General features: G+C 43.3%; 1 protein-coding gene across 3 annotated transcripts in view; it reads right to left on the reverse strand.

Moving 5' to 3' along the window:
• Nucleotides 1-345: 345 nt before the first annotated feature.
• Nucleotides 346-13,674, reverse strand: part of CRAMP1 (cramped chromatin regulator homolog 1) — a 45,552-nt gene continuing 32,223 nt past the window's right edge. For all 3 annotated transcript variants that reach the window (XM_058422572.1, XM_058422571.1, XM_058422570.1), the window contains exons 11-21: nt 13,168-13,342; nt 10,991-11,172; nt 10,248-10,322; nt 8,947-9,028; nt 8,351-8,455; nt 7,535-7,713; nt 6,924-6,986; nt 5,370-5,604; nt 4,884-5,048; nt 4,085-4,234; nt 346-1,763 (exon numbers count right to left, since the gene is read on the reverse strand). In XM_058422572.1, coding sequence (XP_058278555.1) covers nt 1,603-1,763; nt 4,085-4,234; nt 4,884-5,048; nt 5,370-5,604; nt 6,924-6,986; nt 7,535-7,713; nt 8,351-8,455; nt 8,947-9,028; nt 10,248-10,322; nt 10,991-11,172; nt 13,168-13,342 — 1,572 coding nt within the window. In that variant the 3' untranslated portion in view covers nt 346-1,602. The remainder of the gene's footprint in view (nt 1,764-4,084; nt 4,235-4,883; nt 5,049-5,369; nt 5,605-6,923; nt 6,987-7,534; nt 7,714-8,350; nt 8,456-8,946; nt 9,029-10,247; nt 10,323-10,990; nt 11,173-13,167; nt 13,343-13,674) is intronic.

Raw genomic sequence — 13,674 nt, forward strand, 5'->3', positions numbered from 1 at the left:
TAATTCAAAGGTGAGGTTTATATAGGAACAGCCTCTCAGAAAAGTTCAGAGCTACTCACACCAGCCAAGGGACATCCTCTAACTGGACAAGCAGACGTGTGTTTACAAAAGGGGCACAACATGGGTATTCTGGGATGGAAGGAGAGGAGAGGAGAGGAGAGGAGAGAGGGAGAGAAGTATAGGAGAGGCGAGATATTATATGAGGGAAGTAGGGATTCACTTCGTTTCTTCTCTTCTCTTCTCTTCTCTTTCTCTTCTTCTTCTTCTTCTCCTTCGCTCTTGCTTCTCTTCCTTCTCTTCTCTTCTCTTCTCTCTCTCTTCTCTTTCTCTCTTCTGTTTAGATGAGAGGAGAGAACTCTCCTGAGTTACAAAGTTAGAACTGATGGACAACCAGCTCCCCAGAAATTAACTTGCTATACGGTTGAACCCACTGGAATCAGGATCTGGGTTTTTCCTAGGGTAAAACACATTAAATGGACAGGGATTTCAGAGGGAGTGCCAGACCCACTCATGCCTGGGAGTGACTGTAATGAAGAATGATGCTGAAGTACTACAGAGCACCTGGAGTTCACAGAAGAAAGAGGAAGTAGGGAAGGACTAAGGGATTAAACTAGGACTTGACAGTTCTCTTCATGACACAAAACTGATCTCAACTGCTTTAGCGTTAACCTAGTATTTGTTCCTACACATTACAATATTCTTTCCTATTTCCTCTCCCAGGTAAATCCTCAGTTTTTGTGAGGATGACAATATTTACATATTTCCAGCAAAGCCAAGACTAATTATGACACAGCTTTCCTAGTGTAAGCTCTTTTGCCATGTTTCCAGACCTAAAAAGCAACTGTTCTTCAGGGAGACCAAGAAAGCACTCTCCCACTCACAGGGTGAACTGTGCAATGTGCTGAAGAATCTCAAACATTAAGAATATGAGTGCAGTCAGGGTGATGATGACTGTGATATGATGGGGTCTAAGAGTAGGGGATCCAAGCAGCACGGGAAGAGGGCAGATTAGAGCTCCCCTACCAAACAAGCAAGCAGGTGTGAGCCCCGCTGGAATGGTCAAAGAGCCAAAGGAACACAGTGGTCTGTAAGAACACAGCATTGAGGAGTGGCAGTGCCCTGGACAGAGTGCAAGAACTTCAGTTTGACTGAATGGTAATAAGATACACAATGGTTCCCCTACTCACCCCTACCCTTCATCCTCCACAACTTTCATGTGGATCCAAAAGCATCGCATTCTGATCACTATGCAAACAATAATGCATATACAGGAGCTCGTGGCAATCCCATCCCTACTTGAGCTGCTTGCTTAGGCCATTTTGAAGTACAAGTCCATGACTGTCCCACAAACCTGCAATCTTACATCGCTGATGCAGGGACACACTATCTCCTGGAATGTTATTCTATGTTCTGTTGTTGCCAGCATATTGCACTTTCCAGGACTTGCAAGTACTTCTTGAGACCTTTGAAACCAATGCTTCTCTGCTACAAAGAAGCACACGGGACAGGGATAACTCAGCCTCAGCTGCTGCCCTCGTCAAGTTCCAGCTCTGCAAGCTCCAACTTAGCCGAACAGTCTGCACCAGCCTGCTGGTCATTCCCTTACTGCGAGAGATCCCCTATGGGGGGACCACCACCTCCTCCATCAAACAGGATCTCCCTGCGAGTTGGCTCAGGTATTGACAGTTCCTGGGCAAGGTCATTAAACCGAGATATGTAATCTATGCTGTTCTCATTCATCATGCAAGCCAGCTGGGAATCCACTACCTGGAAGAGACAAGGAGAGAAGAGATGAGCTACGTGTTAGTGGCAATTTTCATGGAATAACTGAGGTTGGAAGGGACATCTTGAGAGCATTTTATCCAACCACCTCACTTGAGCAAGGTCAGCCTAGAACAGGACCTGCTACCCTGGACCTTGTTGGGCAGGTGCTGAATTATCCCCGTGCACAGATGTTCCAAAACTCTCTGGGTACCCTGTTTCCATGCCTGATTACCTCAAAATAGATCTCTTGTCTTCAGGTAGAATTTAATGTGTTTCAAAATTTGCTTGCAGCCTCTGGTCCTGAGAAGAGTCTGGCTCCCTCAGCTTCATTCCCAGCCTCTCCTCATATGAAAGAGACACTTTATCTTACTTGACAAGAGTTAGAGAACAGCTCTTCTCATCCACAACTAAATGAAAGCTTCTAAAAAAACCCTAACCACTTATAGTCTCAATGGGCCTTACCTGCTCCAATTTAGCATTAAGATGCACAGGTAGATGATCTAAAGATATTACCTCTGCCACAAGAGCTGCTCTCCTGTGCATAACATGGAGGGTTAGCCCACTCCCCATTTTCTTCTAAAGAGAGTTGGTAATATTGAGGGCTGCAATGTCACTTCAATCCATGCAAATAAGTTATCACATATTTCTTTAATTAGAACACACCTTGACAGTTATTCACCACCAAGCAAACAGAATCTTTATATTTATGCCAAAAGTGGATCTGTGTTTCAGGTCTGAAGCTGCCAACGTCACATTAAATCAGCATGAGCTTGCTGCAGCTCCTGGTTACATGGTCTGTACAGAACCTCCTTATCCAAATACAAAGGGCAATAGAGAAGTGACACCTTCCTTCCATAAGGGCAAGACCCCAAGAAATTATAAGTTATGTGATGTTGTACTGAGTTAATAACTAAACTGTGGGTTAACAGACTGCAGGGGACCTGAAGAGGTCTCTAATTCAACTTCCGGCTCAAAGCAGGTTTACCTAATGAGGACAGACCAGCTCACTCAGAGCTTTATTGATGTGAGCCCTGGAAAGCTCTGAAGATAGCCACTGCATAACATCTCTAGGCATCTCTCTGTTTCCCTGTTTCCTTGCCTGCCTTTCCTCAATGTGAAGGAAGTTTTTCTATAAATGTAGCAGAACCTTTGTCAGTTCAGCTTTTGCTTGTTCCTCCCGCCTCCCATCACCATTCTGTAAAGGGCTTAGCTGTATCTTCTCAATGACCCTACTGCCGGGAGCAGGGTCCCTCCCACCCTGAAGCCTTTTCTAGGCTGAACAAGCTTAGGCATCACCCTTTCTTCACTGCCTGATCCTCCTGGTAACTTGCTCCTGTTAATCTCTCTCGCCTATATATTGAGTGCTCAAAACTGGTGACAGTATTCTAGACATGGTCTCACAGCAGGTGGACTCTACTACTCTACAGAGTAGAGCACGTTAATCATAGTTTTGTTCAATATCCTGGCCATGCTCCTGTTAAAACCAGCTCATGACATCATTGGTCACCTTTGGTTCCACACTTTTGGATCTGCCCTGGATCGCATTCAGCTCGTGTCTATTGGCATATCCAGGTACAGCAGAGCTGTTCCCAGACAACCAGTCCCCAGCTGATAGCGCTGTGGGGTTATTCCTTAATCCCTTCCTAGGGCAAGACTTCGCATTTTCCTTGCTAAGCTGCATAACGTTCCTGCAGCTCATTCTTCCTGTCTGTCCCTCTGAAAGGGAGCTCTGTCCTTAAGTGTGTCACAGCCTTTAAAACCGCTGGGCTTCATTCTACCCCTTCAAAAGAGGTCAAAACAAAGAGATAGCTCTGCCCACAGAGATAGTAATTCTGCAGCACAGAACCTTCTGCCATCCTCTCATGTGATTTGGTATTAGCTATGTTCTGCTTCTTCCTTCTGGAGCTATTTGTTTTTTCCTGTCAGGCTTCCAACTGTACGGTAGCTGCATCACTATTAATCTTTCTCTTATCTTTAGCACTTTCAATTCTTGCTCTACAAAGCAGGACACACACAACAGAACAACCAAATTGTTCTCTGTCAAAAGAAAGGTATATCCAACAGGTGAATACGACCTCCCTCAGCAAAAAGAACCTGGGTTGAGGGCACTCAGAGCAGCTTCTCCCACCAGCTCTGGTGTTGAGCAATTACCCTCAGATAATTTTACATCTTTATGTTATGACTGTAATCTTCTACTGAACTAAAGTGCAGATGTCAAAGCACCTCTGCCTTCGAAGTATCTCAGGAGGGTCTGAGGGACAGCACCCAGTAACTTCCAGCACTGCAAGAGGAAGCACAAGACAGAGTGTAATTTGCTGACCTACCTCTGCCACGTCTGCCAGGGACCGTGACACAAAGGAATCCCGCGAGTTTCCATCCAGCAGGCTGGGTCCCAGTAAGGAGGTGCCACTGGTGTTCCCAACTGGAGTTGGTAACATTTTTCGTCCCTTCTCAGGGGAGATGAAACTTGCTACAAAGAAAAGGCACATCAGTAAGTCGGTGCACGGAGTGTTTTTAACTGGGAGGATAAAGAGAAGGATCAGGAAATTCAAAATGGAGGACAGGTATCAATTTCTTCCATCTTTTAAAAATTATGTGTTACCAGCATCGATACCATCACCACACTGCTAAGAGTAAGGAGACTCATTACACTGGCCCCATGAATTATTAATTTAAAAAAACTCTCAACAACTAAACCTCAACCAAACCCAGTTGAGTGACCTCATTGTCTTTGAGACAGTACCTGTCAAGGACACAACAAAGTCTATTTTTCCACCAGCAGTGCCAAAGACATCTGTTCATTTTGGCACAACACTCCAAACGTCTCACCCTAACTGATGAGTCAGGCTCCAAACAGACTACAAGGAACTGCCCAAGGAATTACTTGTCCCAAGCTACAAACCCCAATCTAGCAACGGGATCTTTTCAGGAATAGACTTGTAAAGAGAGAAAAAATGTACTCAAAGTAACACTGTGGAAATGAAAGCAAGAAGTATTTGGAATAATTCTACTGGGTTTATAACTTTTCAAAGGATTCACTACTGATAAACAATGTTTTGGTCTCTTTTTTTAACAGGAAAGCACTTTTTGGTTGCACTTCTTTGCATCTGGATGCTTACAGAACAAACTGCTGAGGGAGGAGTCTGTGGAGTCATTGGGGTACCACTGGGGATCATGGGTGGGAGACGCAATCCAGTTCTGCTGAGGACTACTGGATGGGGACGGAAGACTTTTAGAGCTGTCACTGCCATTCAGCTTTGCAGGAGAGAGAGAAACTCCTTCACCTGTAAGGAAATGTCAGGGATCATGAATTCAGTCAATATGCTTAGGTTACAGGACGCTGCAGCAATTTTTGTTTAGAAAGGAAAAAAACCCCAAACAACAACAATAACGCCTCACCCCATATTTACTGGAAAATAAAGGCCAGGCACTGAATTTTATTTCCAACAGATATTTGGAAACAAACAAACAAAAACAAACCCACAAAAACCTCATAACCCAAGAACTGCTTCCTGGAAAAGTTCCTGCCGCTATGTAAGATGTCAGGGATATTTTTTTTTTTTTTTTTAAGTGGATAGGCAGACTTTAGCTAATCTTAGACTTACTGTATTGGCCAGAGCTGATGGCAATTTCAATGATGGAATCACTGATCTGAGTGGCAGGTTCCCCTTGGGAAAGCACATCTTCAGGTGGTCCAGGTAGGGAAATATCCAAGAGAGCAGAAACATTGGGAGGAGAGAGCCGAGTACTAGAAGCTTCTGATGAGGGGAGTGGAGGGGTTGACAGACCATTCTGGAGAGAAGTCTTGCCCAGTTCTGGCAGAGAAAGGACTGATGTACCCTATTACAAGAAACAGAATTAATTGTTTATAAATTTATTAAGAACTCAGAAAACTAAAAAGCAACGTTTTGGCTCTTGAGTATCAGATTAAAACCAGACTTTTAAGGGAAAAAACACAGTCGATAATATGCCTAAATTAGAGGAATATACTATTTATATAATAAATCTGTATTATTTTAATGAAAAGTACCTGTAAGCATAAACAAATATGCTTCAGCCCATATCCTGCCAAATCATCTGAAAAAATATGAGTCTGTAACATTCCAAAGAATATTTAAAACAGCCTACATAACAGAACAAGCATAATCTTAAAATTAACACCATTTTGATAAATCTACAAGATAGATCCAAATAGATATGTATTAATTTGCCTTTGTATAGGCAAAAACCCTTTAACTGATGGAAGAGTATACAGATATTTTAAACTGGTAACTCATATTTATTCACTTTTTACAGCCAGACTTCCCAAATTTCAACTGATCTTTATGGAGTCTCATTACCAGCACCCCGTTGTAGAATTGTAACATTATTTTTTGATGTAGTATATACACAGATGTCGTAAGAGCAACAACCAGAATCCAAGACCCCAATTACCTCAATAAATGCCTCACAGGTTCACGTCCTAACATCTGCCCCACAAAAACATCTTAATCTCCCTTATGTTCTCCAATCAAACTGATTTGACCTTTTGCACAGGTAGGCATCACAAGGGAGCATGGTAAGTGCTTCCACTGAAGAATAGAAGAGCCTGTATTATGAGGCTTAAAAATCCAGTCCCAGGTCCTGGATCCCACCGGGGAAAGAGTCTGGGGGCAGGATGATAACACCCCTACAATTTAAGTGTCATCACAGTTACTCTGAAGTAGCTCTGTCTTACTGGATCCAGTACAATGAACAGTGAATCTCTGGAAAGGATGCTGACATTACAATCATACTTTCAGTCCTAATACTCCTCCTTTAGTGACATGGAGGCAGCAGGACTGCAAACTGCTGAAATGTCTCCTTGTGATGTCTAAAACACACACATAGATATAGCAGAGTGATTATAAACTCATCCACTCTATTAGGAGATATGTAAAGTTTGTTTGTTCTTCACAGGTCAGCTTCACTTTGATTTTAGAGAATGGCACACACACATTATTTAAGCAGCTTTCCTAAATTTCTTTAAATTTCTTCACACACTAGGGATTTCATTTCCACCAGACAGTACCAGTGGTGCACAATTACCTGGGAGTACAGAGTTTTAACTAGCAATACCAGTGGTATTTTCACAGAACATTACCCATTCCAGAGCTCTGCTCCTTCAGCACACACTGTACCTGGAAGCCATCCTGCTCGGGCCGAGTCGGCAGGCTGATGTACGGCACCCGGCACCCTGCGCCCTGCAACCACAACAGAAACCGTGTGAGTGAGCAGCTGGGCAGGCAAGGCATAAGGGCCTAGCAGCATTTATCTGTGCTTTTCATACATCTCATGTCTTGCAAAATTGCCCATCAACTCCCCGAAAACATAACACGGACTGACATGGACTAACAGGTATCTGAGTCTCAGTGAAAGAAACAGCAAGGAGAAATTACAGTTTCCATTCCAAATACAATCCCAAAAAGTCCATGTTTTGCCCCAGATCCACTCCTGAATTTTTGAAATGCCATAATTTCTTTTCAAACCAGATTTCTGGATGGCCAAGTTCAATGCTCTACCAGCTGCAAACCGTTTCACAGGATGGAAATTCATTCAATGAGATGATGACTTGATCCCTCAACCCCAAATACACACTACACAACACAGATTGGGTCTGCCATGACAGCAGTGTCTAACAGCGAGCTCCAGGAGAAAGCTCACTGAGGAGTCATAATAATACAGCTTTTTTATATGATGAAAGAGCAAGACAGTTAAGCACTTGAAAAAAGCTCATTTAAGAGCCTCTGACCTCCACAGTGGTGATGGAGCCTCCGTTCTGATGTGCTACTGCTGGCTCCTGCCCTGCCACCACCGTGGGCACTGCATCTGGTGACAATGGAGACACACCTGGCAAACCATCTGCATCCAGGACAGGCATGGGACTACCAGGGATAATGCCAGCACTTTTAGCTGCCAAGTCAATAGCACCTTGGGTGAAACAAAAAAAGCAAAAAACGTATTACAAGCTTCTTCTTCACTTTGTTATGATTCTCTAAAGCATGATTCTTTAAAACTTATCCAGAGTCAAAACTCAACCCACATAAAAAAGCAGCAAGAGTAATGACCCGATGATCTGGGTCAGCGGCTTTTCTGCACCGTGGGTAACACTGCTTTTAGCTAAAATGTTCAACTTTTCTGCCCTGTTCCAACCTGTTACTAGGTATATCAAAATAGCTGAGAAACATCCCAGTTCCCCTCCCACACTTTTCTTCTATTTTTTCTTTTTCGTCCTCCAAATTGGTAAGGATTTCATTTTGCAATTTCCAGAAATTTCCTATGGGTTATGAGAGGAACTCTAGAAACAATAGAGCCTTATTTTGTTATCTTGCCTCTCTCAGCCACGTAGACTCAATGTAAAAAATCTAAGTTGTTGTAAGGGTCAACCTCACCCAGATCTTTTAAAATCCACTTCAAACATCTGAACGTCTTCTCATCTCAAAAGAATCCTCTAGTCACTGTTTTCACTTCGTTAACTGTTCTAATTGTGGAACCCACTCTCTGCTGCGAGACAGTGTCTGCCTGGAGGACCAGCATGGCTTTTATTGCAGAATTCAGAATGACTTACTAGAGAGATGGTTGGTGGCCTGTGCTGGAAGAACTTTGGGCACAATTGGACGAGAAACAGCAGCTTTAGTCAGTGAGGACTGGATTGGTCGAAATGAACCTCTTCCTGGGGAGAAGCATTAATACCTTTCAGGTAAATAAAATCTAACACCTTTAAAGCAGAACACAACACAGTTCAATGGAAGCAAATAAATTCCAAACAGCAGCAAGCTGCAGGAATCAAAGTAGTGGAGATGACGGGATAAATTGATGATGGAATTGAAGCTAAACAGTGATGTGAGCTAAGCAGTGTCTTTCCACAGACACACAACAGCAAGTGCTGCTGTGCTACTGGAGCTGCTGTCATACTGTCAGTGAAGACAACCTTCAGGTGTCATGCTGGCTTTCATGGGGAATCACCTGTACTACCACTGTACTCAAGAGTGAACCAGCAGAAAAGGACATATGGGCAGTGGATTGTTTCTGCTGTATAAAATTTAGACAGTATCCCAGGTACTAGGGAAAGTCCAATACAAAATCTAGACTTTTCTTTTTAGAAATTACTTCTTTATGCAGTTTTAATGGACACTTTCCCATTTTTAGAAGGGCTATACTCACCTGTAATGGATGAGTTGGATAAGATAGAAAAGGAACAGACATGCTGGGATGGATTTCCAGATGGCCTTGGGAGCAGTGTTCTCTATGTAAGAGAAACAGTAAACCAGAACAGATTTAAACACAGACAGAGGGTAACACTCATTGTATAAGTTGCAGGAGTTCATGAGACCTTCCAGAACAAGTAGAGCATTTCCCTGCCATTACTATCATGCACCAGACACAGCAATGGGATCAGTGTGCTCTTGAGAAGAAAGCTATAGAAAGAAATGATGTGTTTTCTCTGTAAACTACTAAAAGAAAGTATTTCCACATGGAAAATTCTCAGAGAAATGCTGATTAGAATGATAATCCTCTCTGATTATACCTGCAGTGGTTTTCAAATCTCTCTCAAAACTACAGCTGTGATCTTAAGCATGGGACCTAGTGTGTGCAAAAACTGATCTGCCCTCAAAATTCAGCAAGTACGGATGTATGAGATAGTTGTGTGTACTTGGGAGCTCTTAAAACACATGGAATTGCCCAGATCTGAAGATCTCAGGGATCCAGAGGTAATTTCTGCATCCCGTACTCTTATACAAAATAGAAGAGAAAAAAATGGACACTTGGGAACTTTGTTTTCCCCAGTAGGTTACTATTATTTAGGTTTCAGATTCCTTTTTTCTCACCTGCCTCCGGTGTCCCAGTGATACGTGCCTATTTCCAGGGTTATCAGAGCAGTCTGAAGGAGGGTAATGCCTGTCTATCACCAAAGGACCACAACAACAGGCCACTCCTTCCATACATCTCTTTCCAAGCCCCATTTTTTCCCAGGAATCATTGTTCTTATGAAGCATGTTATGGCTCATTTCACTTATTTCACAGAGGCTTATATCCACCACAGTTCAACATCCACTACCGAGCAGGAAGCAGGAAAAGGGTGTAAAGGAAGACTTTATTGTTAAGAGGGCTGCCAGCTCCAACACTGCCAGTGCAGGACAGCACAGGGTCACACTGCCTATGCCTCAGTGCCAGAAGGCCCAGGCAGCAGAATTTGCTTCCAGGTTCCAGAAGCCTCTTCCAGAGGCTTTTTTATTTTTCCAAACTACCTTAGGCACTGGACTTCCACTGTTGTTGATATTCTTCATACAGGGATGTAACATAGCTAGTTACACTAGAGACCAAAGTGCTTTTCCTTCATAATTTCAGCTTCACATTTCCAGTGGATGCATGAGGGAAATTCAGTTTTTTATTTAACATGTGCAAATCACTACAGCCTTACTGATAGCCAGTGAGTAAAAGAGGCATTTACACTTTGCTCTGACCTGTACTACCAGTGGCTTCCTCAAGTGCCTGTTCCGTAACTTCCTGGGCTTCGGCAGGAAGAAGTCCGACTGCATCTGGACAACAACAGGAAATGCATTACAAGTATTTTAAGCATCCAGACACAGAATAAATTATATCCTCCAAATTCTTATTTTCAATAAAGATGAATTAAGAGTTAACTAAAATACTGTGTTTTGTTTCAGATAGCACAATATCCTTTTGGCTAGTGCCACAATATTTTGCACCAAGAATGCATTTTTTCTTGGTTTTTTTAGGAGATAAAGCTTTGTCGCAAAAAGCCATTTCATTACCAACTACTTTAGCTTCCTACCAAATTCTTACTGAGATTGTGTACATAAAGAATTAGAATTTGACTTAAATACAGCAATGAGGCTGTGTTAAAAATAGCTACACATCAGAAGGGGATCAGTTTTTGCTAAATCTGGCACATATATTTGCTGGAGCAATTTAATTAGACAGCAAATCAGTGTCATCAGGCTGTATGATGGCATTCCGATTTGAATTACCTGAATCACCTGAACAGGTAACATCAGTTAAAACACAGTTACATAGCCAAAATATGACGTATCTCAGTTAATACAATATTAAACTCGGACATGATAAGAAGCGCTGCTTCACAAGGCAGCCCATACTTTCTGATGCATACAGAATGCCTGTGACACCTCCTGGAAGCTGGCTCATGAACAGCACGCTGCCTTTTCTGTTCACTCATGTCACTTACACTGATGGTATCCAGGTGCTGCCGGAAGGTCAGTTCTGCGTCCTTGCTGGGGAGGAACAGCTTCCCATGGCGGCTGTTGGGGGGCAGGGTTGTAGGGACTGCAAACAGTCCACTGTCGGCCTCAGTGCTCCCAGAACTTGAAGGACTAGCCACCAAGAGAGGTCTCGGGAGGTTTCTCAAACCTAGGAGATTTTAACAACAATTTAAATGAAATAAAGTGGAAAAAAAACCCCAAAACCAAAACTCTTTTAGTAACTGAAGGATCATAGAAAGCTGGGACATAAGGATTCTGGCTCTATCACCAGCTGTTTCAAAATCAGTAATCTCTCCATATTTCAGTTGTCCCACCTGCAAACTGACAGAATTTACCTGCTATGGACACCACTGATATTCACTTGCTTTGAAATTCTTGGAAGTAGGGGATTAAATGTAATTTTTTGCCACTTAAGAAACTAGAATTGAAGCCCTGTTTTCAGCCTCACACGGACCATGATAATCAGTTTATCTGTCCAGCTTGTAGGAATATCTGAGGGCCTATCCCTGTAAACAAACTATATTCACCATTTCTTATGTAGGGGAAGATAATAGAAACACAGAGCCATTTTACAGTGTTTATGATTTATTTACACTCCCCACCGCTGCTTTCCCTATAGTAATTTGAAGTGCTACAGTGTCAGCCTGTCACTCTGAGGTACCCAAGATGTGTCCTTCTCCACACAGGTGCTTTACAACACCAGTGCTCCTCGGTTCACTGCTTCTCAGAGCAGGGGTGTGAAAAGGACTGCCTAAGAATCACAACTGGTCCCAGTAACCCCAACACCATCACAAACTTTCCTGAAGTCATAAACATTTGGTGGCAAATGCAACTGGGCTGAAGCACAGAACTGAAATTCTTGGCCTGCATGGCTGGGGCTCAGGTTACAGCAATTGCACCTCCTATTAAAGAGAAGGCAATTCATAATTGTTCTCTAACTTAGAATCATAGAATCACATGACTGGTTTGGGTTGGAAGGAACCTTCAAGCTCATCTCATTCCACCTCCTGCCTTGGGCAGGGACACCTTCCACTATCCCAGGTTGCTCCAAGACCCATCCAACCTGGCCTTGAACACTGCCAGGGATCCAGGGGCAGACACAACTTCTCAGGGCACCCTGTGCCAGGGCCCGACCGCCCTCACAGAGAATTTCTTCCAAATATCTAATTTAAACCTATAGTAGCAGGATGGCACGGAACATTTTCAGTAATTATTTATCAATAGGTTTATCAACATCAGGCATTTACTTGCCTGTTTTTTAAGCTGATACTCTCTTGACATCTTTCACCCTGTGCCAGTCAGCATGTGCTGGTTCAGGCTGGGAAGGGGTTAATTTTCTTCAGTGGCAGTTTTGGATTTATGTTGCAAACTCTGTTCATAACTCAGGGATGCTTTAGTTAGTCCTGAGCAGGACTTACACCAGTCAAGGCCTTTGCTGCTCCTCACCCCACACTGCCAGTGAGAGGGCTGGGGATGCGCGAGGAGCTGGGAGGGAGCACAGCCAGGACAGCTGACCCCAGCTGACCACAGTGATAATCTCACACCATGGGGGGTCATGCTTAGTGTACAGAGCTGGGGGAAGAAGAAGGAAGGGGTGGACATTCAGGGTGAGGGCGTTTGCTTTCCCAAGTTATTGCTACATAGGATGGGGCCCTGCTGTCTTGGGGATGGTTGAACACCTGCCTGCCCAAGGGAAGCAGGGAATGAATTCCTTGTTCTGCTTTGCATACATGGCATTTGCTTTCCCCCATAAACTCTTTTTATTTCACACCATGAGTTCTCTCGCTTTTATTCTTCCAGTTGTCCCCCTTCCAACCAGAGGAGAGTGACTGAGCAGCTGCATAGGGCTGAGTTGCTGCCTGGGGTTAAAGCTCCCAAAAAACCCCAAGCATCTTCTCTAAGGGCGAGTGAGGAGAGTTCTTCTGGACTGTGAACTGCATTATTGATGTGCATTGTTATTCAAGATTCAAAGCAGCGCGACTTAGGACAATTCTAAAGCAAATTAACACCAATGTTCTCAGACAGTGAAGTTGCTAAGAGTAAGAGCACTCGTCCTTCCAGTGTTCCATCATTGGGAAGTTCTTGTCATGGTGTGAGGTATTACTAAGTTGATTTTGTCAAGTAGATTTTTAGGAATACTCACCTGAGGAGCTGGAAGCAGCACCAGGAGAAAAAGTCTTGTTGCGAAGGGCAGACTGATTCCGTGTGCAGCCTGGACTCCTGGTGTTGATGGCAATCACTTTTCCTGGGGGAGTCAGGGACTGCTCCTCCTGAGCAGGCTTGATAGGTGACGTGGCAATGGAGCTCATCTCGGGTGTCTGAAAATGCACATCAAATGAACACTGTGTGCTGGTATAACAAATGTATTGTGAAACTCACTGTACTCAGGAAGCCTTAAAATTAAAATCTGACATACTACAATGCCTTAAAGTACTCTAAGCGACACCTCCTAGTGGCAGGAGAGGCAGCTGAAATTACCTTCCTGCCCATTTAGCAGTGTTGGATGTCACCAATTCAATATATTAATTTATGTTGCAATTGGATTAACACTCAACAAGCTTCGCACGATGTGCTGGATCACCATGGAATTGAATGTAAGAGAAAAAAAAAAAGGTTCATTTTAATTCAGTGCAAAACTATTTTTCATGAA

Source organism: Hirundo rustica, chromosome 15 (genome assembly GCF_015227805.2).
Source record: "Hirundo rustica isolate bHirRus1 chromosome 15, bHirRus1.pri.v3, whole genome shotgun sequence".
In the NCBI taxonomy this organism is placed as follows: Eukaryota; Metazoa; Chordata; class Aves; order Passeriformes; family Hirundinidae; genus Hirundo; species Hirundo rustica.